This window comes from Eptesicus fuscus, chromosome 4 (assembly GCF_027574615.1).
Source record: "Eptesicus fuscus isolate TK198812 chromosome 4, DD_ASM_mEF_20220401, whole genome shotgun sequence".
Lineage (NCBI taxonomy): Eukaryota > Metazoa > Chordata > Mammalia > Chiroptera > Vespertilionidae > Eptesicus > Eptesicus fuscus.
Window position 1 is genome coordinate 14,085,847 of NC_072476.1, and position 27,246 is coordinate 14,113,092.

Sequence of the window (27,246 nt, forward strand, 5' to 3'; positions counted from 1 at the left end):
CTCTCCCCCTCCTGTTCCCTCATCCTGAGCCCTAGCTCTCCCATCAAGGGAAATGGAATCATCGAGCCAAGACAAAACCCAGCAGAGAGACTTGAGAGTCTCCCTCCACCTTTATTCACATGGAAAGGCTGGAGACACTTCTCAAAGCTGTCCCATCAACTCCTACTTTCAGTGCTTCAGGGTTAGTGACAGTTTGTTATGTGAACTTAAAAATCACTCACCAACTCTGTCATAGGAAAACCGTGGCTTATATCTGATGATTGTCTTTGAGCCAGCATAGACCCCAGGATTGAATTTAAGCCAAGGCTAGATGTCCAGGGTCCCAAACTTGAAAAAATTGACCAAAATGATCTGATCTCCCCCAGCTTCTCCTTGCTCCCACTCCAGCAGCTCTGCCTCTCTGAGACCCTTCTCTCTCTAGAAAGCTGACAAGAGCACCCTGGCAGCCAAGGCAAGCCGGGTTGATCTGGAGAGGACGGCAATGGAGCTGAACGAGATGATTCAGGGCATACTATTGAGGATCGTGTCCCAAGAGGATGACTGGAAGAAGACTGTGGATCAGCTCAGCAAGGACCTGGGCAGCAAGGTGAGCTTCCCTGTATCAGTTATCACTTGTTGCATAACAAGTTACCCTGGACTTCAGCAGTTTAAACCAACAAACATTTAGTTTCTGAAGGTCAAGAATTTTGGAGCTGCTTAGCTGAATGGCTCAGGGTCTCCCATGAAGTTGCTGTCATCTGAAGGTTTGACTGGGGCCAGAGGAGCCACTTCCAAGATGGCCCCCTCACATGGCTGTGGGCAAGACTCCTCACTTCCTCACCACATGAACTACTTTTTAGGGCTGCTCAAGTGGCCTCATACCATTGCAGTTGACTCCCCCTAGAACAAGTAACCCAAGGGAGCAAGACAGATGTAGCTTCTACATTTATCAGCTAGAAATCTGTGAAGAGCTTTCCTTCATCAACTTGAGCCAATTACCCTGAAATATGGTTCTTTCAGGAAAGACAGAAAAATGATGAATTACTTCCTTTAGTGATCAGTTTTCAGGGTAATATATTGATTGAAATGCTGACATCCAAAACATGGTGGCAATTGAGGGTTTCTATTTTTATTTTTTTTAATATATTTTATTGATTTTTTTACAGAGAGGAGGGGAGAGGGTTAGAGAGTTAGAAACATTGATATGAGAGAGACATCGATCAGCTGCCTCCTGCACACCCCTACTGGGGATGTGCCTGCAACCAAGGTACATGCCCTTGACCGGAATTGACCTGGGACCCTTCAGTCCACAGGCCGATGCTCTATCCATTGAGCCAAACCAGTTAGGGCTATTTTTATTTTTTTATTTCTTTTTTGTGTGTCACTGTGAATCATGAATTTTTATTATTCAACTAGTGGCCCAGTGCACGGAGTGGGGGGCCCCTCAGCCCAGCCTGCACCCTCTCCAATCAGGGACCCCTTGGGGGATGTCCAACTGTCCCCACAGGGATCAGGCCTAAACTGGCAGTCAGACATCTCTCTTGCAATCTGGGACCACTGCCTCCTAACCGCTCACCTTCCTGCCTTCCTGATCGCCCCTAGCTGCCTCTGCCTGCCTGCCTGCCTGATTGCTCCTAACCCCACTGCCTGCCTGCCTGATCACCCCTAATCTCTCTGTCTGCCTGCCTGATTGCCCCTAACTGCCCTCCCCTGCCGGCCAGTTTGGTTCTGATTGGTCGGTTTCTATGCCAGTCAGCGTCAAAAGTTCTGCCTCCTAGGCAGCCATTGGCTCCTCACAGTTGACCAAGATTTGGTTCTGATTGGTCAGTTTCTATGCCAGTCAGCATCTCTGGGTCTATCAATGGGGCCTGATCAGAAAGGCAGGGCTGATCAGCAGCCCCGGTGGAGGCCTAGAGAGAAATGGAGGCACGACTGCTGACCCGGCCCAGAGAGAGAGAGAGAGAGAGAGAGAGAGAGAGAGAGAGAGAGAGAGGCAAGTGCTGATCAACAGCTGCCACACAGGCTATGGATCAGACCCTGCTTCTCTCTTCAGGCCTCTCTCCAGGCCTGATTCGCAGCCCCCTCAGCAGTTAGTGCTGGGTCACCCTGCCTGCAGCCATAGCAGTCAGTGCTGGATCGCCATGGCAACCCAGTGCTGACTGCAGGATTGACTTCCAGTTGGTCAAGGCTCCAGTCGTGACGAACCCAGGGTTTTTAACTATATTAGGAATTCACTCAGTCAATTAAGTTACTATTTATTTTATCACTCACATGGTCTCATCTTTGGCCTGTGAACTAGCTTCTGAGCCCTTTGACTTAACCTTCTGTCACCGTATAACTGTCTTGTTTTCTTAAATGACAAGAGGTCACAGGCTTATTGTCAACATTCCCTTCCTGAGACCTGAGTCAGCTGTATTTGCTATGGAGTCCTGGTTCCTTTTAGTGGGGAATGGTGTTTAGAGACCAAAATTTGGGCACTGGAAGGAACACTGTAAAAATTCAGAAGTCTGACTGTGGAAAACAGTCTGGCGGTTTTTTAAAAAGTTAGACATAGGATTACTATACCAGTCAGCATTTCCACTCCTAGGTATCTACCCAAAAGAAATGAAAACTTATGTCTATGTAAAAATTTGTACAAGAATGTTCATAGCAGCATTATAATTGTTAAAAAGTGAAAACAACACAAATGTCCATCAGTGGGTGAATGGATAAACAAAATATAGGTTAGCCATAAAATTAAATGTTATTCAGCCATAAAAAGGAATGCTACAACCTGAATAAACCTTGAAAACATTATACTCAGGGAAAGAAGCCAGACAAAAAAGGCCACAGGTTGTGTGATTCCATTTATGTGAAATGTTCAGAATAGGAAAATCTATAGAGACAGAAAGTAGATTAGTGGTTGCCTATCCTTACAGGACTGGGGGGAAGTGAGGGGTGACTGCTAATGGGTATGAGGTTTCTTTGGGAGTGATGAAAATGTTCTAAAATTGTTGTGGTGATGATTGCGCAACTCCGTGAATGTATTTAAAGCCATTGAATGTATACTAGTACTTTGCACTCAGTAAATGTGTTGAATGTGTGAATATTAGTTGTCTGGGGACCATTGGGAGAAATGTTTCTCGGGCCTGCAGGCCTGTAGTTGAGCATAGGGTTGGTTTTATCATTTGGAGGCAGGACCTGATGGTGTTTCTTTGCCTTGGCTGCTGGGAAGTTTACTTGGCAGCTCCCCTCTAGCATTAGCATGCATTAGGGGTATGAACCTTAACCCAAGCTTTGTCAGGTCCCTTTCCTTAACCACCTCACTTTTTTCTGTTTAATCTTGTTATTCTCTGTGTCACTTTGCAGTTACTGCAAATCCTTTTCTGGAGCGAAGCAGCATGTGAATTAATTGACTAAACACTCTTTCCCCCCTTTGGTTGTTCCAGCTGATCAGCAAGGATTTGGACAGTCTAAAGAAAGACATAAATGAGGTCTGGCAAATAGTCAGGAAGCTGCTAATTGAAGGCCTCCGATTCGACCCTGATAGCGCTGCCGGCTTTAGGAAGTGAGCCCCTCCTGGGTAGGGGTGGAGCTTGTGAAGGCTGGGGGACCCTCTCTCTGGGGAGGGAAGTGGAGGGGGATCCCAGAGGATTCTGGAAGCAAGAATTTCAGACCTGTGGATGTGGGGAGAGGGGGCGGGACTTCCCAGCTGGGTGTGGAAAGGGGTTGGGATGAGGCCTGAGAGCACCCAGGCGCTCAGAGGTGGCAGCTCTGGCCTTGGCTGGCAGAGGGACTCAGGAGCACATCTGCTCCAAAGCCCTTTTGCCACTTATGAGGAGTTGAGAGAGGGAAGGAGACATGCAAGTGGAGCCTGGATGGACCTGGGAACTGAAGAAGGTCCCCTACTCCCATCGAGACAGCACACCCAGACAAAGAGGGGTTCCTGTCCTCAGATCACCCCTCATTCCCCAAATGCCTACTGGGATGGTGAGCTTTCCAGAGGTCTCTGGTTTTAAAGACCTCCATTATGTTTAGGGCAGGAAGATGCACTACACACACTTTTATTCCCCACTTCTGCTCCAGGAAGCCACAAATGGGGGTCAGCAAAGCCAAGCTGAGCTGGGCCAGGCCAGTGGGTGTAGGATGTGAGGGGAAGTCCTGGCCCTGAGGCATAGACAGACCTGCAGACTCCCCAAACACTGCCTGGGAAAGGGGCAGCCCCAGGCCTGACTGGGGTGCCACAGCTGATGAGTGGATGTCTTCCAGGAAGCTGTTTGAGCGGGTGAAATGCATTTCCTGTGACCGGCCGGTGGAGATGATGACTGGCCCGTGAGTACAGTCGCCGGGGGGCATCTGTGCTCGCCCTCTCTCTTTTGGACAAACAGAAAGACACACATACACACTCTATGTGCCTGCAGTGTTCTAGAAACATCCTTTATATGCACATCCACATACATGTTTTGTAGACATCATTTCATTTGCTTCCTGTCCCTGGGCAGGCCACCATCATCCCTTCCTTTCTTCATCAGCCCTGTCTGGTGCCCACCGTTCCAGGGACTGGGTCAACTCCAAAAGAAAAATAATGGAAGGAAACTATAGGGAAAAGCAAAACTTTGTGGGACTTTTTTTGCATGTATTTTTATGATCTAATTATTTATTGAGGTGAAATTCACATAACATAAGGTTAACCATTTTAAAGTGAGTGATTCAGTGGCAATTAGTTCATAATATGCAACCACCACTTTAATCCCAAAATATTTTTATCATCCCAAAAGGAAACCCCAGACCTATTAAGCAGTCACTCCTATTGCCCCCTCCCCGTAGCCTCTGACAACCAAATGGAATCATACAACATGTTGTCTCTTGTGCTTGGCTTCTTCCACTGAGCATTATGTTTTTGAGGTTCATCCATGCTGTAGCATGTGTCAGCACTTCCTTCCTTTTTGTGACTGAATAATAAATAGCCCATTGTAAGGATAGACCATATATTGTTGATCCATTTATATATTGATGGACATATAGGTTGTCTCCACCTTTTAGCCTTTATGAAAACATATATTTGTTTGAACACCTGTTTCCAATTCTTTTGGATGTAAACCTGGGAGTGGAAGTGCTGGGTTATATGGTAACTCAGAGCCACCAAACAATACTCTAACATGGTTTAAGAGCCAGGATCTTGAGGTGCCCATGGGCACTACAAGATCTCCCCGTGTTAGTCAGGTCCTGGTGACCCTTGACGCTCATCAGCACCCTCATGGACAGTCCAAATTCATGGAGGGGGCTGTGGAGCTATATCCAGGATTTTTCTTTCGAAGAACAGATATCCAGTTACAGTATTCTTTTTATTTGTTTCTTGTTAATTCTTTTTTTAAGTATATTTTATTGATTTATTTTTTACAGAGAGGAAGGGAGAGGGATAGAGAGTTAGAAACACTGATGGGAGAGAAACATCAATCAGCTGCCTCCTGCACACCTCCTACTAGGGATGTGCCCGCAACCAAGGTACATGCCCTTGACCGGAATCAAACCTGGGACCTTTCAGTCCGAAGGCCGATGCTCTATCCACTGAGCCAAACCAGTTAGGGCATTTTTTTTGTTAATTTTCACCCAAGGATATTTTTTCATTGATTTTTTAGAGAGAGTGGAAGGGAGGAAGAGGAGAGATGGAGAGAGAGAAATATCCATGGGAGAGAGACACATCAATTGGTTGCCTCTCACACATGCCCCAACCGGGGCCATGGATCAAGCCTGCAACCCAGTTACATGTCCTTGACTGGAATCGAACCTGGGATTCTTCAATCTGTGGGCCAACACTATCAACTGAGCTAAACTGGCTAGGACTATTTTTAAAATTATTATTATTTTTTTGTTAATCCTCATGGGAGGATATTTTTCCACTGATTTTTAGAGAGAGTGGAAGGGAAAGAGGGGGAGGAGAGGAAAGGGGAGAAACAGAAAAACATTGGTGTGAGAGAGATACATCTATTGGTTGCCTCCCACACACACCCGGACCAGGGTTGGGCATTGAACATGCAACCCAGGTACGTGCCCTTGACCCAGAATCATACCCGAGACCATGTGGTGCTCAGGCCAATGCTCTAACCACTAGGAACACTGGCCAGGGTTGTTTTACTTTATTTTTACTTTTATTGAGGTAGAATACACATAACATAAATTAACCATTTTAGAGCAGTTTGAACATTGACACTGTTGTGCAGCCACCACCTTTAGTTCCAGAATATTTCCATCACCCCAGAAGGAAACCCCTTACCCAATCACTGTCACTCCCATTCTCCTCCCTCTACCCCCAGGCTCTGGCCCCCTCCAGTCTGTGTTTGGTGTTTACTTTTATAATTGGAACAATTGTTTTTTATGACTTAGAAAGATTTTCAGGGTTCCCCAGAGCCCTTGTAGGGCAGCCTCATTTCAGGCCAAGTTTGAGGGTGGCTTCCGGGAGGAGGTGGGAACCCACTGCCCTCTGCTGGCCACACATGCCTTCCACTGAGCTCTTGTTCTCCAACAGACATCTCATCACCATCCGCAAAGCCCACCTGCTGTCGCGGCTGCGGCCATCTAGTGCCAACAGCTACGAGTACCTGCAGCGGCAACAGATGAGGTGAGCAGACTGGGGGTCTACCCATGGAAGTCACTCAGGACCCAGGATCCCTGCAGAAACCTAAACTGTAGTCCCAGGATCCAAAGACTATCCCAAGGCATTGCCAGCCATCTGCAAGGGAAATGTTCAGGACAGTGGCTAGGGCAAACAGACAGGCGTGTGAATTGACCACAGAGGAAAGGAATGGACATATTTATTGGGCATCTATTATGAGCTAGGGAAGGGTTTCTCATTTGAATCTCATAATCCCCTATGAAATAGGATGAATATGCCTACTTCCCACTAGAGGATGTGAATGACAGTGAGGCTTGCTGTGGCCGGGCAGACACTGTGCTAAGCACTTAGACATACCTAAGCTCATTAAATCCTTACACTTGTCCTTTGAGGTATATTCTACTATCATCCCATTTCATAGTTGAAGAAATTGAGGCTCAGAGACCTTAAGCAACCTGCCCAAGGTCACAGGTGGTGAGTGGCCGAGCTGGCATCTAAACCTGAGGGTTTCCAACAGACCCAGCTGGCTCCCTGGGTCCCAGCTCCATCCCTCACCCTCCGGACATCCAGCTTCCTGGTGCTCCCCACCCCCCCAGATGAGGAATAACAGCTAAACAATAACCAGAGCCACACCTGGGGGCCTGTGCCCCTGCCCTCATTTCCCTTGCCTGATTCCTTCTGGAAAGCAAGAGGCTAAGAGCATGCACTTGGCAGGCTCCTTCTAGGAGCGGCTGAGGTCTGGAGGATGTAGGGCTCGATTTTTTTCTCTGTCCCCACTGTGCCTGTCTTTATCTGCCCACCAGGCCCCAGGCCTGCCTGGCTGCACCACCCAGAATCAGCTGGAAGGAATTCCAGTCTTCTCTTGCTACTGGCCAGGCCCTCAGGGTCTGTCCTTAGGCTCCTCGGGGGCAGAGGTGTCTAGGTGGCTGCTGACCCTCCTGCTCTGCCCCAGGGAACAGCAGCAGCTCCAGCAGCTCCAGAACCTTGGAGACCGGAACTGGCATGACGGTCCTGGGAATGATGCCAACCTCAAACTCAAGTCATATAACTTGACAACACTCTATCCCTATGGGGACCCCGAGATGTTGGACTATGATACCGTGAGTCTGGCCGCAGCCCGGGTGGTGGGTGACCCCTGGGGAGCCGTGCTCTGTCTGCTGGGCCTCTGTGTATACTAGAGGCTCAAAGACACTCCCTTACCTGGGGCCTGGGCCCTCCAACAGGCCGAGGTGGACATCCTGGGAGTGGATGGGATCCTGTACAAGGGCCGAATGGAGAACCAGGAAGGGGCACGGCCACTGACCAGCGTGGAGAAGGAGCTGGCTGGTGAGGGGCGTCAGGCATTCCTGGGCACCCCTGCCTGGTGTCCTGGCTTTGCTGGTCAGCATGAGCAAATGCAGGCAGGGTCCAGGGCTGGCATGATCCCTGACTGGGGCGTCCTCACACAGCCACTTGCAAAAATGGGGTCCTACTGTATGCCAGGCACTGAGCCAGGTGCCAGGGAGACACAGGGGAGCAAAATAGATGGTTGTCCCCTGGAGTCTCCACATGAGTAGGAGAAACACCATAAGCAGATAACCGAAGGTGAGGAAGAACAGCTGGCCTGAAGGGGTGGCTAGGACAGTTGTGACCAAGTGTGCAGGTTTGGGGAAGGATGCTGGTGGCCTTCCCAGAGATGGGATGCTGGGCTGGTGATGCGAGAGTTATAACAAGGGACAGTAGTCCAGGGAGAGGGACTGGATGCTGCCCTGAGGCATCTGAAGAGGGACTAGGGTTTTACTGGATGAAGGGGTCAAGCGGGAGGAGAGCAGTCCAGGTGGGAGAAATAGCAGGTGCAAAGACCCTGGGGAAGCCAGGCATAGTGGGGCACTCAGAAAGGTGAGTCCACCTGAGGTGCAGAGATTGGGGTGTGGTTGGGTGTGATGAAGAGGATGTGGACAGACTCTGGAGGCCTGTGTTCTAATGTCAAGGATGCGCTAGGATTGGGCTGGGGGAGAGTCTGTCACACTTGTGGAATCAATGCTCTGGCTGCTGTAGTATTGAGGCCCTGGCTCCAGCTGGCTTCTCCCAGGGACTCCACCATTCAGCTCCAGCACTGGGCTAGCAAGACCAAAAGGAGTGCCTTCTCTTCCTGGGCTTGTGACTGCATCTCCCCAGTCTCTGCCTCCATCTTTGTATGGCCTTCTCCCTGTTATTCTCCTCTTCTGTTTCTTTTAAGGACATGTGTCATTGGATTTAAAGCCCAGCTTAACCCAGGAGGCTCTCATTTCAAGATCCTTCACTTAATTATATCCGCAAAGACTTTTTCTCCAAATAAGGTTACATTCACAGGTCTACAGAGGGCCACCCTTCAACCTATTAAAGGCCCTCCCTCTGGTCCAGGAGGGCAGGCTACCATCTTAAACCCTATGATGTCCCTCCTGGAGCAAGGATGTGGCCTGCAGGGTTAACAGCTCCTTTCCAGGTGCCTGGCAGAGGATGCTGTTGGGAGGAGACTCAGGGTGAGCTTCAGGGATCAACAGGCAGGATAATAACAATGGTGGCTAATATTTAATGAGCCTGACTTCTTGCCAGGCCATACAACAACCGGGGAGGCATTGCACATATGAGCAGGTAAGGGCAGCCTTGGTGGAGGGACCAGGATAACCTTACACACCTGGCCCTCAACCCCACTCACTCAACAGACAACACTCCTCTCCATCCAGATGAAAGGGCATGGCTCATTCATTCTCAAGACCCATAGCAGCAAAGTAGACGGTATCATGATATCTCAACTGCTTTATCCGGCTTGAAGGCAACAAAGTCTAGCATTAAAAAACAATTAGGATCACCCTGGAGATGTTCCCAAGTGGTTAGAGCATCGGCTTGCGTGCCTAAGGGTCACAGGTTCAATTCCCAGTCAAGGGCATGTACCTGGGTTGCAGGTTCGATCCCTGGCCCCAGTTAGGGCTCATTCAGATGTTTCTCTCTCTGTCTCCCTCTCCCTACCATCCTTCCACTCTCTAAAATTCAATGGAAAAAATATCCTTGGGCCCTAGCCGGTTTGGCTCAATGGATAGAGCATTGGCCTTTGGACTGAAAGGTCCCAGGTTCGATTCTGGTGAAGGGCACATGCCCGGGTTGTGGGCTTGATCCCCAGTAGGGGGCATGCAGGAGGCAGCCAATCAATGATTCTCTATCATCATCGATGTTTCTATCTCTCTCTCTATCTCCCTTCCTCTCTGAAAACAATAATATATTTTTTAAAAATATATATCCTTGGGTAAGGATTAACAACAACAAAAATCAATTAGAAGCTTACCTGTGGCCAGATATTTTGACCAGTGTGCTCTTAGCACTCATTTATTTACTCAAGAGAACATTTTAATCCAAAACAATTATTATTAAACCTCAACTAGTTGGTGTGAGTCCCGCCCTGGTCCAGCCTGGTCACAGATGCATTCATCTGTTCATCCCATTTCTACTGTATCCTGCTGTGCATTCAGCCTTTGTCAGCCCCATGGGGGTACTGAGGGGTATCCAGCCAGCCTGTGGTCCCCAGATGCCTGTACTGTGGTCAGGATCTCAGGGCAGAGGAACACCTGATCCCCAGTGAGTGATGCCCCAGCAGGAGGCGGTGGGCATGCTGAGGCTGGTAGTCAGTAGGCTGGACTTTTGGAGAATCTCCATGGAAGGCTAAGCATGGGCAGGACTCAGGGAAGAAGCGATGGCAGGGGCACAGAGGCAGAAGGTAGAACTGAGGAAGTGGGAGACTGGTCTCTAGCCTCCACCTTCCCCACCAGCTCTGGGTGAACTGCCTAAAACACACCTCTGGCCAGGCCCCTCCCCAGTTCAGAGGGGCTACTGTAAGGAATTATCATAAACTGAGTGGCTTAAAACAACATTTTGTCTTAGTTCTTGAGGTCAGAAATCTGAAACGAGTCTTCTGGGCTAAAATCGAGCTGTCAGCAGGGCTGGTTCCTTCTGAGGCTCTGGGGAAGAATCTGTTTCCTTGCTGTTTCTACCTTCTAGAGGCCTCCTGCATTCCGTGGCCCCTTCTTCCATCTTCAGAGGGCATCACTCTGACTTTAGCTTCCATTCTCACATCTCCTTCTCTGAGCTTCCCTCATAAGGACTCTAACCATCTCCATGTGTCAAAATTTCTTAATTGAGTCACATCTGTAAAGTCCCCTTTGCCATATAAGGTGGTGTATTCATAGATTCCGGGGATTAGGACATGGGCATCTAGGAGGGCACTGTCCTCAGAGTCCAGACGCCTTGGCTGATCTCCAGGGTCCCTTACCCCCCTTGCCTTATCTGTCCCCTCCATCCAACCTCATGGAACTGTTCTCGCTCTCTCTCATGAGCCAAGCTATTCTTGCCTTTGGCCTCTGCCCACACTGTGCTCAGCCTGGAACCCCTGGAGAACCTTTCCTATTTGCCAGGGCTCAGTGTTCCCTCCCGTTGGGAGTCTCCTGGCTGATGCAGAGGTGGGAAAGCTCAGAGAAGAGCCCAGCAGGAGCGGATGTTGGGGTCAGGTGGTGAGTTCGGGTCTGGACATGTAGAGTCCAAGGTTGCGGGGGATGTCAAGGACAGTGCCGGGTCAGCAGCTGGGCTCCCTGGCCTCGCTGTGTCTCCATTTGGAACCTGTGCCCTGGGTCCATATCCCTTACCTTGAAAGGAAGCAATTTGACAGTCTTATTGGTCGGCTAGTTGGCAGGTCCCATCTCTGACTCATGGAGGGATACAGGTGCCAACTGGGAATCAGAGTGGAGGCCCGGGAGCACCCCTCAGCCAGGCATTTGCTCTTTTGCAGAACCCATCAAGCACACAGGTGGTGGTTCTTAACTCAGGTTCGAGGGACATGACCCAAACTATGGATCCCAGAGGCTCATGGGGAATCAAGCTGGTGCCAATTGGGTCCTTGAGTTTGTAGGCTCTGCGACAGTTAGGAATACAAGAGGTTTGGAAGGGAAGGGCATTAACAGAGGAAGAAGGGAAGGAAGGGAGCAGGAAGAGACCCTCAGACAGTGCACAGACTTGATGAGGTCCAGGCCAGCCCAGTGGGGAGCTTCTGAGCAGACAGCCCAGCAGATGGCCAGGCCCTGTGCTCCCGTCATTGGTTGGAAGTGCTAACAGACCCTGAAGGGATAACAGACTCCAAGGTGCTAACAGGTGGAGGCTGTTCACTGCTGTGCTTCCTGCAGCTGAACACCAGGTTCTTTCTTCAAGGCGATCCGTGTGGCACCTCCTGCTGCCACGTGGCCCAGGTCATTGCTAAGCCTTCAGTGTCAGGTGTGTTTCAGAAGCCGCTGGGAAAACTCAGTGTAATCAAAATGAAGTGACTGCTCCCTTAGAGTTTTTACTCCATGAGGGATGGTGAAATGTAAATGAACAAGTCATAAGTCAGTGAGTAAATTAGATGAACAGGGGAATGGGGGGAAGAATGACCAGGGAGAGGTCCCTGTTGAGTGGGTGTCTAAAGGACTCTCTGGGAAGGGACATTTGAGGCAGGAATTGTCAGGACATAGCTGTTCAGGCAGAAGGAACAATTGGTGTCCCGCACAGGAAGGAGCTTGGTGCCCCGTAACTCTTGCCTGTGCCCTGCTTGGCTGCCTACTGGACCTCCCCTCTCCTCTTCATCCCTCCATCTTCGCTCTCATGGCCTCTTTTACGGCACATTCCCATGTCCTCTTCTGCAGCGGCTTTTGGTCTGGATTCTGGATGGCTAGACATGGTGGTTCTTGGGTTCAAAAGTGGAGGATGGAGCCAAACCCAAAAGACCACATATTGTATAATCCCCCTGCTATGAAACATCCAGCACAGACAAATCACAGCAACAGAAGGCAGATTAGCAGTTGCTAGGGGCTGGAGAAGAGGGGAGAATAGGGAATGATTGCCTCATGAGTATGGGGTTTCCTTTTGGGATAATGAAATGTTCTGGAACTAGATGGAGATGATGATTGCACAACCTTGTGAATGAACTTAATGCCACTGAATTGTTCCCCTTAAATGGTTAATTTTATGTTATGTGAAAAAAAATGCACACACGAGATGAAAGACAGGAAGATGGGGGTGGGGGCACTATGATGGTCTGGCCCTCAGTGGAGTGGGAAGATCTAAAGAACTGCCAGACATCTAACCTGTAAGTAGTCCTGCCAACATTTCACCTGTATCTTAATGTCTCCTCCCGGGCCTTGAATTACTTTCAAAAAGCTTTTTTCTGATACCTTAGATTTAAGAAGCTCAAGAAGGTGGGGCGGGATGGTCCTTCCATACACAAATGGGGGGGGGGGGGGCGGTCAGGTGTATTCACGGGGTGGGGGTGGCCTGGGAAATGGCAGTCCCAACAGACTGAAAAGGCCTTTGCAGGAGCTAGAGGACAGGATGGGGGCTCCAGGGAGGTGGGGGGGCAGATGTCTGGAAGAGCCGCCACCCATTCCTGTCTCTTCCCCTCTCTTTTCCACTAAGCTGTAAAGGTTCCACGTCCCCCGACTCGAAACCTATATGAGCGCCTTGGTGTCATCTGCCCCCGTGAGTACCTGTTCTCCCAAGTCGCTGGCCCAATTGGGATTCTGATTGGGCCCCAGTCCCAGACTGGGGCTGTCCTGCCCCACCTTGTACATCTCTCAATGCTCTGGAGTGGCCCCCACCCAGCATCCAGCTCCTAGCTCCCATTCGGGGCTCCTGCTTCACTCTTCAGTCTGGCTTCCTGGCCTGGGCACCTAGGCCGGCTACCTTTTCCCAAGTGGCCAGTTGGCTGCAAAGGTGGGATAAGGGAGCCCGTTGGTTCTCCGGTGTTTCTCTGCTGGAGCCCTGTGAGCTGTAAAAGGGCATGACCCCCGCCCTCCCCCAGTCAAGGCTCCTTGACCAGGCTGGGGAACTGAGCTCCCCCGATTCATATCGCCCTGTACCAGGCATTCGTGGGCACTTTACAGCGGACAAAGCACTCTCTCCCTTCTGATCTGTCCTTATCCCAGCTGGGCAGGTGGGCACTGCCAGTCCATTTGAAAGAGGGGGAGCTGAGGCATAGCGACCCTGGGCTGAGGAATGCCAGAGCCAGGACTCCTCCGGGTGCTCCACTCTTGGTGTGCTTTATCTTGGGTCACCCCTCACCCCAGAGGTTTAGAGTGCTTGCCGACTGGATGAGCTGTGATGAAGCACTTCCAGCTTAGGGTTTCTCCGCTCCTTAGTCAGGCCAGCCTCTACCCAGAATGTTCTTAGGACAAATCATGGGTCTCTCTTGCCCCTCCCAGCCCTGCGCTCCAGTGCCAGCATCCGCTCAGAGACTTCAGGCCCCCACTCAACGACACCAGCTCAGACTCCATCTCTGCCACCCTTGCCATTGCTGCCTCCGCTGATGCCAAACCTGCAGGACCCCCAGCAGGCCTCAGGGTCCACCAGGCATCCAAGGCCTCAGCGCCTCTAGTCCCGAGCCAGCACGCAGCCCACCTAGGAGCCCGACCACCCGTGAGCCCTGTACCCTGTGCCCCCACCATCCCTTCTACTCCCCCTGCCAGCCAAGACCAGGCCCTGAGCCTGGCCTGGGGAATGTGCAGGGGCCCTGGACATAGGGGAGGGGGTCTCCATAAGGGATTCATTGTGACCTAGTGGCTGTTATCACTCTGCATAAAAATACAACACATTCCTTCTTAGCCTACATGAAGAGCACAGCTTTCTAGGTTGAATTTTCCACTAAGCCAATCTAGTCCCTTAACCAATTCTTTTTCTGCTAATCCTCACCTAAAGCTATTTTTCTATTGATTTTTAGAGAGAGTGGGGCGGGGTAGGGGTGGGGTGGGGGAAGGAACATTGATGTGAGAGAGGCACATTGACTAGTTGCCTCTCACATGTGATTCCACCAGGACGGGGATGATACCTGCAGCCCAGGTACATGCCCTTGACCAGAAATTGAACCCATAACTCTTTTGTGCTCGGGCCAACACTCTAACCACTGAGAAACACTGGTCAGGGCTCCTTGACCAATTTTCAGTATAGCACAGTTAAAGTGGTTTAAAAACACTTTCCTTTCTACTTTGCTGAAATGATTTCATCATTATCAGTTCCAGTTCCAGTTCCAGCCACTGTCCATTTTCTTTGGGGGCCATCATTTCTACCAGGACTAATTTTCTCATAGGAACCAAAGGTTACTGCATGCATTTTTTTTAAAAAAAAGTGTATTGATCATTTCCACTGTAATTACTTTATGAAGTGAATGTTTAAAGAAATTGGTTATCTGTATTTACTTCTGGCGAATCCCTGAGGGACTTGGAGCGATGCCCTTGGAATAGTCCAGGATTGCTCTGTCCCATCCAGGGCTGGGTCCTGCACGCCTGCGAGGCGAGTCTGGTTCCCATGCTAACTGCTTATGTGCTTGGTGGAACAGAGCAAACTGGGAGGTCAGAACATTCCGAGCTGGCAGTTTAGTGGCCCTTGTCGGGTCGCAGAGCTGAGCTCACACCTGCCTGCGGGCCTGCAGAGTCCACGCCTGGCTTGATTTCTTCCCTTGGGTGGCTTATCCCTCCCTCCCTTCTCCCTCTGGGCTTTCACTCCCTCACTTGTCCAGTTGTGCTCTGTCTGCCCTTTGTGTACTTCTGATACTCCATCACATTTCACAGGCTGAAAAAGTCTTCCCTCTGTAGTATCAGACCATGACGACCCCCCCCCCCCACCATCCACAAGAGGCCCCTGGGAGTGAGGTGGGGGGTGAGCTGCTGGGGGGCGGTCTGCTGGGGGGCGGGCACTGGAGGGCTCAAGGCTCTGCCAGGGAACTGGCATAGAGAGTTCCTGGTGGCCATTCGAGTCCAGGGACACTGTGTGCCTGCCCCTTCCTCATGTCCCCCAGCTCCTTACTGGTGACCACTCCCAGCCCTGACTTCTCTTTTCTCTCTCCAAGGACTGTGTCCATATGGGGCCAAGCTCTTCCTGACCCAGGTGTATGCCGCCTGGGCAGACACTGGCGCTGAAGCCCCAGCCTCCATCCCCACCCACCCCCTATCACAGATGAGTATTTTTGGCAACTCCTCCCCAGAATAAAATCTTTCACCTTTCACTTTTCTGACTGTGTATGTGGGTGACAGACCCAGTGTCCTTTGTGGGGGTGGCTTTGCCTGAGTGTGTGAACCTGCTGGTCCCTCCTTGGCCACATGCCAGGGTCACCCTCCCAGAGCCACTGGAACCACGATGGCTGACCCTCAGCAGAGAATTGCAACCAACCATCCCTCCTCCGTCATACTTCCCACTGTGGCAAAGTGCCCTGAGCTGCCCCAGGCCTGTATGGTAGACAGATCAGGGGTCTGTGGGCAGGGACTCTGGTGTGACTTACCCAAGGTAACAGTGAGGCCTCAGCTCTCCAGCCCCCACCCACAAGGCCATCCTTGGATGCTGTATACAGGTAAGAGCCTGGACTTCTCTGAGGCAAGAAAGGGAGATATGGCCTGGGCTCTGGCAAACAGGAAGCTGGGTTCCTGGGAAAGCTCCCATGCCAGCCTTGTCCCCGGACACCCTGACATGAGGGCACCCACAGGCACCTGGGCTCGCCATCCCCTGCCCCTCATATCAATCTCCATTCAGGTCCTCAAAGCTGCCTTCTCAGCCATTTCTCAGAATCAGTGCTCTACTTGGTTCCTGTAGCCGAGGGAGTGGAGTGAGGCCCAGGAATCACTGTGTAACCGTTTGCATTCTGACAGACCCCTCAATGCTCTGGAAGGTGGGAAACCACAGTCCCAACTGCAGCCAGCCAGGAGCAATCCTGAAAATGACAGTCCTCTCCCCCTGGGGTGGGGGAAGCTGGCCTTTGCTCTGGTCCCAGGTGGAGATGCAGGCAGAATCCTTGCAGAACTCCCCCTCCCTGATCCCAGCCCCACGGGGTGGGACCTGAAGGCCTTGAAAACTGGAGGGGAGGTGCTGTGCCCACTGCCAGAGCAGCTGCCTCAGGAGGGTGTCCCACCCCATCCCAGCAGGGGAAGGCGCTTGGGGAGCGGACAGAACAAGGGTGGAGTCAGCAGAATGGGGATTTCGGAGGGCCCTAGGTCTAGATTCCTCCTCTGCAAAGGGGACCACAGCCCTAGCCTGGGACACAGTGGCAGGGCCAGGCTGGATGGGAAGTAAGGTGACCCAACTGGCCTAGTCTGCCTGAGAGTGAGGGGAGAGGGCTCTGGAACTTTCAGTTTTAAGACAGATAAATTGTCATATGAGGTGGAAGTCATATGGGGTGGCCAGGTATGTAGGGCTGCATGAATGAGCCTGCAGGAAAGGGAAGAAAATGCCTCTTGCCAAGCAGAGGGTCATGCCTTGAGGTGCTGCCAGAATGGAGATGCTGTGTGACCACCCTGCACCCCCAAACCCAGTCCCACAACCCACCGATGCAAGTTAAAGGGTCACTAAACATTTTCTCTTTTTCAATGACCATGAACTCATTAACCCTAAGGTATAAACAATGACGACAGCAAACATGTGGTCCACACAAGTTGACCTGCATGGGAAAGGCACCCCAGTACCCGAAAACAGGCTGCCAGAGGTGGCAGAGGCAGTGCCTTCTGTGCAGGGACTCTGAAAGCAGCCCACGCTGGTCCCCCATCACCGTTATCTTGGCTGGCTTCACCCCTTTGTATGGATTTAGGCCGACAGCCTCCAAACCCCCACACAATTGCCAGAGAAGGGCTTTCCTCCTTCCTCCTCTTGCTCATGGCTTCACCAGGATCCATAGAAAATGTCCCCACCAGTATTAGCAGCTGTTATTCCCCAGATAAGAAATGGCCCCAGAAAGCAGAGCAGAACTCTGCTGACAGGCTCCCAGCACCTCGTACTGTGCCATTGATGAGGCCTCGGCCGCCCTGGAAGAGGACCTAGCACCCCCACCCCTAAAAGAGTGGTGTTCTTTTAAGGCTCATTTGAAATATGTATATTGCCCAATCATAAGCTGTGCCTAAGCAACCAGAGACCTTTCCAAATGTAGAAATTGGAAACGGCTTTGCCTCAAAATATCTCCTTTTGGCCCAACCCAGGCAGCCTCCCCGACACTGGGAAGCAACTGGAGTCAAAGCCAATCTGTCCTCAAATGAGTCCTGCTATGAAAAGCCCCTCAGAGATCTCGGGCCCCAGCAGCCCTGCCCACTGGGTTTGGGGGCCAGCCTTAGGGACAGCGCGGTTTTCTTCTGAGGCACAATGTGCTCTCAGCAAACCCTAGAAAGGCCCTGGGGACCCTCAGCAGCCCTGGGAGCGTCCCTGTCGTCCAGAGAATACTGCAGGGGAACAAGCCCTTCTCTCTGTAAAGCTGTGTGAAGGAGGAGCGCTGCCTGCCCACAGAAAGCATTTTAGAGTCACCACTCACCCACCAGGGCCCTCCCCACCCCCACCCCACAGAGCAGGGATTTACATCCAAAGTCAGAGACTCCACCTGATTCCAAGACAAGACAGGAGTTGCCACACACACACATTCTGGTGGCCAGTGGAGTGGCTGTGTCCTCACTGTGATGGTCCGCTTCAGCCAGCTGCAGCCATGAGGGAACTTCAATGTTACAAATTTCCAAGATAAGACAGAAGTGAGGATTTCATGTAAACTATCCTCATTTGAAAATGTTGGCAGATAAAAAAACACACAACACACTATGCAAGCCAAACAGCACACTTATGGGACTGTGAGTTTGCAACTCCCTAAGACAACCATGCCCCCCACTTTTAATGGCAGACCAGAGGGTGCAGCCACTTCTTGTCCTGGGGAGGCCAGGTCGTCATTCCCAAATGCTGCCACATCCCTCTTCAGAAATGAGATACAGCCGAAGCCGGTTTGGCTCAGTGGATAGAGCGTCGGCCTTCGGACTCAAGGGTCCCGGGTTCGATTCCGGTCAAGGGCATGTACCTTGGCTGCGGGCACATCCCCAGAAGGGGGTGTGCAGGAGGCAGCTGATCGATGTTTCTCTCTCTCTCATCGATGTTTCTAACTCTCTATCTCTCTCTCTTCTTCTCTGTAAAAAATCAATAAAATATATAAATAAATAAAAAAGAAATGAGATACAGAGCTCAAATCACATTCCTTTAAGCAACTTCATGGATGCAAATGGTGTTTTTAAAGTGGAATTTTGGAAACAGTCATTTGAAGCTCAAGTCTGGTGGTCATGTAGGTGACCAAGCCCAGAAGAGGGTGGACTTTGAGGTGACAAGGCCAATTTTCCCAGGAGGTGCCTGAGGGTCATCTGAGATTCAGCTGAACCTGGCTGTAAATATCTGTTCCATTCGTATTCCAGCACCTTTACTTTTTAGCCTGTTTACACTTGAATACGTAATAGAGTTATTGATGCCTCCTGGTTCTCTGGGTCACATTGTTTGAGGACTTGTGGTATCTGTATAGGCCCACCTCTGGCTCCCCTTGAGTTTGGCCAGCTCACTTCTGCAGCCATAACCTTGCCTGGAGATGCTCAGCCAGGGGTCTCCAGGCACACCTGGCAGGGCCACTCTCTGCATTGCGGGAAAGTACCCGAGTCCCCAGCTCCAGCTCCAGCCCTGCCCTCTGCTTCCTCCTGCTCTGGGTCCCACCTTGCCTGGTGCACTTTTTAAAAATTGTATCAATGGGCCCTCTTCCAGAACAGTTGCCTCAAGCACCCAAGGAACCCTTATGCTTTGTAAGTTTGGGGGCTGGGAAAAGTATGTGCTGGGTGGGAAGCACTTGGGAGCTATTTTACCTTTAAAAACAGCTTTGACATAATTAACATGCTACAATGCCAATCTTTTAAAGTGTGCAATTGAATGTTTTTTATTTCTTTAAACTTTATTTCTCATTAATAGCTCTTAAGGAATTTTTTAAAAATATTTTTTTTATTGATTTTAGAGAGGAAGGGAGAGGGAGAGAGAAATAGAAACATCAATGATGAGAATCATTGGTCAGCTATCTCCTGCACGGCCCCACAGCCCCCCAACCCCACCCCTCGCACTGGGGACTGAGGCCGCAACCCGGGCATGTCAAATGCCCTTGACTGGAATCAAACCTGGGACCCTTCAGTCTGCAGACCGACGCTCTATCCACTGAGCCAAACCGGCTAGGACAGTGGTCGGCAAACTCATTAGTCAACAGAGCCAAATATCAACAGTACAACGATTGAAATTTCTTTTGAGAGCCAAATTTTTTAAACTTGAACTTCTTCTAACGCCATTTCTTCAAAATACTAGCCCAGGCCATGGTATTTTGTGGAAGAGCCACACTCAAGGGGCCAAAGAGCCGCATGTGGCTCGCGAGCCACAGTTTGCAGACCACGGAGCTAGGGCAATTAATTGAATGGTTTTTAACTTGTTCACAAGTCAATCAACAATATTCTGGGAGTGTTTAAAACTATACTGTCAGGCCTGGCCAGTGTGGCTCAGTGGTTGAGCATCAACCTATGAACCAAGAGGTGGCAGTTCTATTCCCGGTCAGGGCACATGCCTGGGTTGTGGGCTCGATCCCCAGAGAAGGGTATGCAGGAGGCAGCCGATCAATAATGTTTCTATCCCTCTTCCTTCCTCTCTCTCTAAAACTCAATAAAAACTTATTTAAAAAAATATAGAACTATACTGTCAGGGCCACCCCCACCCCAGGAATTCTGAAACTGGGCCCAGGAATCTGGGGGGGCTTGTCTTTTCAGAGCCCCCAGGAGGGTCTGCTGTGTAGCCAGCCATGGGACCAGCCTTGAGCAGACTCTCCATGAGGAAGGGGAAGATTTTGCCCCTAGGGAACATTTCGCCATATCTATAGACAGTTTGGTTGTCACACCTGGGGGTGCTACTAGCATCTACTGGGTAGGGACTAGGATGCTGGCCGACATTCCACAGTGCACAGGATGCCCACGTGGTAGAGTGATCCAGCACCAATGTCTACAGGAACCTCAAATCCCTTCTAGCCTAATGTGACCCCCTGGGACCTCCAGGCTCAGCCCACATGGCCCCCAGAAACAAAAATGGGCCTCACCTCCAACAGACCAGCACTTACCGGGGACATTTCTCAAACTGGGCCCTGAGGTCTGATCTCTAACAAGCCCCAGGTGATGCTGCTAGCCTGAGGACCACTTTGAGCAGTGAGGGTGTGGTGCACATACAGGTCACAGGGGCCTGCCTGGGGTCCAGCCCTGTTTTCTCCAGGACGGCAAGTTCTAGATGGTGCACCGTCTCCTATTGTTCCATAACATACAGCCACCCCAGTAATTAGCTTGCTGGGAGAGCCCAGGCTTGCTCACCCCACACAGCTGATAACCCAAAAATGCTTGCCTCTACAAAGCATTTTCCTACCACTTGAAGGGGGGGTGGGGGTGGGGGTGGGGGTATATGTGCCAATTTCCTGAGAATTTCTTCCATCCAAAAGAAGCTGCTGCTCATGCAGAGCTGTGTCCTCTCTGGAACTGAGAGGCTGTTGGAAAGTGGGTTTCAAGGTGAGGACACACTTCCGGAATGTAAGCAGCCGCTCAAGTGGGGTCCCAGAGGTCGGTCTTCAGTGACAACCAGAGTAAACAGTCATCCCAGGTGGGCTGCGTCAAGAGCCTGTCCAGGATGTGGGTGGAGACAAAGCTGGGTAGAGGCATCCTTGTTGGGAAGCACAGCCCCATCCCTGGGAACAAGAGGACTAATGGTGGTGCCAAGGCCTGTCTGGCAGGAGGCCTTCTGAAACAGAAGCAACTCTCCAAGCCAGGCACAATCCACGTACGACGGAGGTGCCCAGACGGGGCTGTGCACGGGGCTGCTCCCCGATTAGAGAGTGAGGAACTGCAGAGGGCCCCAGGCACTCTACCCCATGTGGGTAGCCCAGGGCAGTGTGGGGCATCTGGCTTTTCCTTGGGGCTAGAGTAGGTACCTGCCCAGCCCTGTTCAGAAGCAGCCCAGATCCACTGCCTGTTGCCCCAGAGTGGCCTGTCTCCTTAATGACCAATGGTTTGAGCACTGGATGGACTCTGCCCCAGCCTGGTCCTGTCCCTAGCCCTCACTGGCTCTGCATTTAAGCCTGAGGACTGTGGCCGGTGCCTCCCCAGGGGAAGGCCCTGCCCCACCCAGCAAGTTTGCTGGAGGTTGGGCTTGAGGGTCCAGCCCTCAGCGAGCCATTGGGGCCTGGAGACAGGAAGAAAGGTCTTTATGTGAAACTCCAGCAGACCGGAAGGCAGTTGTTAGCCCTGGAGGTCTGGATCCCTCTAGCCAGGAAGGGGGAAGGGTGGGTAGACGGAGGCTGGGATTCTGGGAACACAGGCCAGAAACTAACTTCATGGGAAAAGCCTTGGGTAGGGGGGAAGATTCCAGTGCATATTGTGGATGAAAAGACAGCAACACATAGGAGCAGTGCGGGACTGGAGGGTAGCCCTCTGTTCTGGGCTGTTTGTGCCCTCCCCCCACAAAGAGCCAGCTGGCAGCAAAGCTTAGGATAAGAGGCAAGACCACAGAGCCTGGTGGTGGTTTGGAACTCTTTCTTCTCCTTTGTTAAAAGGGGGAAAGGAAATAGGTATGGGGTACCCCGGGCTCTGGGCAAGGCATGCAGGCAGTCCCAGCAGGCAGGCACTGGGGGATGGGTGGGAAGAGTCCTGGAGTTTCCCACAATCCTTTTCTCTGCAGGGAACAGGAAGGCTGGCTGCTGAGTGGGGGGAGAGAAGAGGGCCCTGGGGAGGGGGCAGCAGGCAAGGGACTCAGGGCTCACTCTAACATGCAAAGTCCAGCTGCCCCATAAACTAGGTTGCTTCTTGAGTAACATACGTATAAATACACAGACACAGCCACACGCACACATGCGGAGAAGGCTCTGCATTCCCGAGGGTGGGGATCTAGGCCTGCCTGCCCCCAAGGAGCTCCACGGTAGGAGCCAGGCAAGTCTCCGGTAGGAGCGAGGCAAGTGTCCGCAGCCTCCTGACGTGGGGGAGTCCTCTGGGAAAGACTGTTTGGTCTCTGAAGTTCTGTCCACCAGCACCCAGGTGATCTGAACCATATCCATGCAAGCTGGGTGCTGCATGCCTGCACTTCTGCATACTTGCGGGCAGCCTGAGTGCTGGCACAGGGGGTCCAGTCTCTCCCCTCCAGGGCTCCAGGGAATGGGGGTGCAGGCAGAGGGTAAAGGGGGCCAGTGGAGATGTCTTCTCCCCCGCCCCACGGGGTCCTGGCCTCCGGGAGGGGGGAGGGGCCTCCCTTATCTCTCAGCCTCCATGGCAGGGTGGGCCCTTGGTTCTGAGGCAGCTTGTTGGGGAGCCAGGGGTGGCCAGTCTGACGCGGGGGAAGGGGGTGCTGGAGTCCACAGGGGCGGCTGCTGCGGCTGGTGGTGTTGTGGTCCCCCTGGGGGTGAGGCCACCATTGGCCAGCTGGGCGCTGCAAAGCTGCCGGTGGCACCGTGGGGCAAGTGCGGCGGGGGTGATGTGGCCGTGGCAGCCATTGGGCTGCCGCTGCCGCCACCGTGGAAGCTCTCAGAGGCCTTGAGACGGGAGAACATGGTGAGGGCATCTGGGAAGTTGGGGGGCGTTGCAGGGGTGTTGGCGGGAGTGCACATCTGTGGGGAGGAGAGCAGAGAGGGAGGGGTGAGCACTCTTTCTGGGAGGCCCCCAATATCCCAATGGCTCCTAGCTGGAGACACATGCCCCTTGCCCCCCAGTCCACCAGTCAGGGGCTCACAAAGGAAAGGTACGGTGCTGAAATGGGCTGGCCTGCTACACCTGCTGGTGGCTCTGAGAAGGTCCTGTCCCAGTGGCCCCTCCATGGCCAAGAGCCACTGCAGCTTACACCGGAGACCCCTGCCACAGCTGCCCCTGAGGCCATAGGGGACACTTACCATCTGGTGGTGGTGATTGTAGGGAATGTTGGTCTCCTGGAAAAAGGCGCTGAGGGCCGTCTGTGGGGAGAAAAGCCCAAGCTTACCCTCAGGCCCTTCCCGACCCTGCTGCTACCGTTCCTCCCAGGCTCTCTGGGACTTGATGCCACCTTGGGCCTGTCACCACTCGAGCCTTACCACCTCCCAAGGAGGCACCTGGGAACCCTGGGCAGGCACGGTGGGTGGTGAAGACCCTCACGAATGTCTGCCATCTGGACACCAGGGGCCTCCAATTTGCACATACCTGGTGTCAGCACTGTGACTTGGGTGGCAGGTAGTACCCTGGTCAGTCTCACGGGGAAAGGCCTCCCAGAGACCTCAGCCCAACTATAACTCCATGGGCAGTAAGCCCCTACTCCTCTCTGAGCCTGTTTCCTCATCTCTGAGCCAAGGCCCCTAGATGTCAAGTCTGTGACCCATCTGTCCCTCTCCTTGGCTGACCAAGGAACTCCACCCTTGTCTGGGCCTCAGTTTTTTCCATCTGCACCACAAAGAGACTGAACTAGGTAGCTTCCAAGTTCCCTCCCTTGCATCCTCGACCTCCTAAAATCTGTGGTTCCAGCTGGGAGAGCCAGAGTTAAGTAGGATGGTCTGGGTTTGCACTCCCTGCCCCGCTCACCTGAGTCTCCAGCAGAATGTTCTCAAGGTGACAGAGCAGGAGGATGGCAGAGGTGGGGTTTACACCCAAGACTGTGAGGAAAGGGGGATGAGAGCTGGCCTGGGTCAGACCAGCTCATCTGGAGGCCCTGGGGACTGGAGTGAGGGGGCTCCAGTGTGGCCTCTAAGAGCCCCCAGGGAGGTGCTGGCATTTGGTGTGTCCTGGCTCAGCCCCTGCAGGAGGGCGTCAAAGAAAATAAGGAAACCAGCTGCTCTTGCGAAAGTGCTTGGTGAGGGAAAGCGTCAAGTGTGTGAAGGGTCTGGCAGGCCTTGCCAAGTCCCAGGCCCAGCTCTAAGCAGCCCCTGCCATTCTCATTCTTCCCATCACCCCCCTCCCCCCTCAGATTGGCCTCCCCACAGCCCTACACTGCCCACCCCCTCCCCCGCTCCTAACATACCCAGAAACCTAACCTGGCTCCCAGGGTTTCCCTGGGGTTTTTGTAATTTTCTTAAAGTACAATCAAATGAATTATTCTGGGCATTTCCTGCTGAAAAACCCCACCTGTGTCACCAAATAGGGTGTGGGAGCTAGGGGAAGGCGAGTACTGATCTCTAAGCACCTCCTCATGACCCTCAGCCCCACCCATGGAGCCCCAAGGTCACACCCAAACCATTCTTCTCCTAACAGTAGCTCCAAAGGCCACTGAGTGTGAGAATTTCAGGGAGAAACATCTGCCCCACCCCTTAAAGCAGACAGAAGTTCCTCCTTTCCCTGCAGCCACTGTCCCCATTAACACCTGAATCACAGAGAATATGACCCAAAAAGACAGCCTCCAGCTGGCTAGGTCAGACCCTCAGCCAGTAGGCTGCCAGCTGGGGCATAGAAGGCAGAAGGGGGTTAGCCATAAAGAACCTCTCATTCACTCCCACCCTGAGACCTAAGGTTTGGGTGGGGGTTCATGACCCATTTTCACCTAGGGTGAACCTTCCTGTATTCATATCCCCGTTTTACAGATGGTGAAACTGAGGCTCAGGGAACCCGGGGCACTGGGGTCCTACCCCTGGGGGGCCATCAGAGCCCCCAGTCTACAAGCTGCTCTTGCCCCTGCTTGAGATCAGAGTTTTCCCCCAGACATTTCAATCCTCAAAACCACACTTTCAATTCCTGTGATCTTCAATTCCTGTGATCTATCAACACCAACCTACACTGCCTGAGAGACCACCAAGCTACTGCCAGGCTCTGTGGGCTGGACTGAGAGTGCCTGCCCACTGGACACTTGCCTGCCCAGCCCCAGGCAGGAAGGGAGCCATGTATGCAGATATGGGATTCAAGCAAACTGCCATGAATGTGGTTTTGCAAGTTTTGCTACATCCAGCCCCAGAGACAAGCGGGCTGATTAGGGAGCTTCTTGCAGGGTGCGGCTGCCAGCCCTGAGGGTGGGGGGCTATTGCACCCCCAAGTTACAAAGGAAAAAACTGAGGCCAGAGAGGGGAAACGACCTTCCCAGAACGAGAGAGCATCTTCTGGAGTGAGGGCCACACAGTCATCAGATCTCTGGTAGGAAGCAAGGATCCTTTGGGTGGATAGGCCACTGCGTCTTCAGACTGTCCCGACTTCCAGTTGGGAATTCTGATCCCTTCCAACCCCCAGGAAGCTCTCTTGGCTCCTGGTCCTTCCTGCAAGCCCAAACACCTTCCCTGGGCTGGCTCCCCATGGGGAACAAGGCTCTTGGGCCCCTGCTGGGCACAGAGTACAACTGCCTGAGGCTGGGGCCCTTACACCCGTGAGGAATGGAGCTCAAGTGGCTCTGGCCTCATCCCTAGGTGCTACCTTGAATTATTTCTGGGGCAGCTGAGTTAGGAAAGGTAGCTTCTTGGTAGCACAAGCCTGGGCACTAGTGCTCTGTGGGTCAGGGAGGCCTGGGGCGAGGGGGGGGGGGAGGGGAGGGCCGAAGGGGGGAGGAGGGTAGGGTAGGGAGGAGGCGGTGAGGGCTGAAGCTACTGAACCGCACACCACGCCTGCACTCTGCAGGTAGAGTCCCCTGCCAACAGAGGAGGGCCCCAAGACAGCACCGTACACTCGGGTGTACACGCATGTCCACTAGCTGTAACACGGCGACGTGTATGTGCACGGAGCACACACCCCGCACCCGCGCCCCAGGTGGACTGCGTGTTTACACTCGCCGACATGCCCACACGCAGCGTGGCGCGTGCGTAAATACAAATGCACATGTACGTTGGCACACGCGCCTCTGGGCTGCCCACTAGGCACGCAGACCCACACACGCGGGGCGACTCCGCCCGTGGGCCCCAGGGCTCTTCAGACCCAACCCCGAGGCTCGGGGAGGGGGCAATGAAGGCGGGTAGAACATGTCCCGCTCGACCCAGGCCTGGGGCGTCCTCCTTCCGGCCACCAGCCCCACTGTGTCCCGGCCCCAATGCCGCCCCGCCCTGGCCTTAGCCGGAACAAAAGTGGGGGTCCCCGCATCCTCACCGCCCAGGAACTTAGGGTCCGAGATTCGGAGCCCCGGAGGGGGCGAGCCGCCCCTCCCGCTCACCCCGCGCGGGCGGCGTTTCCGGGGGCCTCGTCGACTCGGCCGCGGCGCCAGGCCCGACTAGCCCGCCGCGTGAGCGCGCTGGGACTCGGACCCGAGCGCGCGAGCGCGGGACAGCGGGTCCAGAGCACGCCCCCTCGCACCCCGGCCCCCGCGGAGCGCGCACCGCACGTGTCCACACCGCACACGCTCCACGGGACGGGCCCCCGACCCCGGTCCCAGGCTCCCCGGCGCTCGGCCGCGCACCTCGAACTGCCAGTGGGCCGCCTGCAGCAGCTGCTTCGCCTGGTCGGCCGCACAGCCGGCCGTCAGCACGAACTGATTGATCATGACCTGGTGCTTAAGCTCATCCATGTTCACGGACATGGCGCCACCAACGCCGCGCTGCCCGCTCCTCCGCTTCACGCGTCCACCATTAGCGAGCCGGCTCCGGCTAATACAAATATTTACTGTGCGGCTCTGACTCACCGAGCCTCGCCTGGCTCCGGGGCTGCGGGGGGCATGCTGGGAGATGTAGTCCGCCCGCGCCCGCCCGCGCTCCATCGGGGGCTGTGGGCCCAACTGTCCGACGCCGGGCACCTACTGTGTGCAGAGGCGGGCCGTGACGAGAGCTGGGCATCCGCGCCTCTGCCCTGGCACTAACGGGGGTCGGCAGGCGGAGGCCAGAGGTCTCTGTCAAGACCCTGGCGAGCCCGGGTGTGGTTGGCATCCCTCTGGTGCGTGGGCGCACCCTTTGGGGAAGAGGG

General features: G+C 53.2%; 2 protein-coding genes across 2 annotated transcripts in view; one reads left to right on the forward strand and one right to left on the reverse strand.

Moving 5' to 3' along the window:
• C4H16orf96 (chromosome 4 C16orf96 homolog) overlaps window positions 1-15,591 on the forward strand; it is a 37,272-nt gene extending 21,681 nt beyond the window's left edge. The window contains exons 9-17 of the mRNA XM_028145626.2: window positions 422-586; window positions 3,408-3,526; window positions 4,228-4,290; window positions 6,485-6,577; window positions 7,524-7,671; window positions 7,795-7,897; window positions 13,022-13,084; window positions 13,807-14,020; window positions 15,447-15,591. Of these exons, the coding sequence (XP_028001427.2) occupies window positions 422-586; window positions 3,408-3,526; window positions 4,228-4,290; window positions 6,485-6,577; window positions 7,524-7,671; window positions 7,795-7,897; window positions 13,022-13,084; window positions 13,807-13,979 (927 nt within the window). The 3' untranslated portion in view covers window positions 13,980-14,020; window positions 15,447-15,591. The remainder of the gene's footprint in view (window positions 1-421; window positions 587-3,407; window positions 3,527-4,227; window positions 4,291-6,484; window positions 6,578-7,523; window positions 7,672-7,794; window positions 7,898-13,021; window positions 13,085-13,806; window positions 14,021-15,446) is intronic.
• A 4,119-nt stretch (window positions 15,592-19,710) lies between these two features.
• Window positions 19,711-26,953, reverse strand: UBALD1 (UBA like domain containing 1). Its single transcript, XM_008141631.3, has 3 exons — window positions 26,747-26,953; window positions 23,310-23,369; window positions 19,711-23,030 (listed from the first exon to the last, which is right to left on the reverse strand). Exons 1-3 carry the CDS (start codon window positions 26,864-26,866, stop codon window positions 22,677-22,679), a joined length of 534 nt encoding a protein of 177 aa, XP_008139853.1. The 5' UTR covers window positions 26,867-26,953; the 3' UTR covers window positions 19,711-22,676.
• Between the last annotated feature and the right edge of the window lie 293 nt (window positions 26,954-27,246).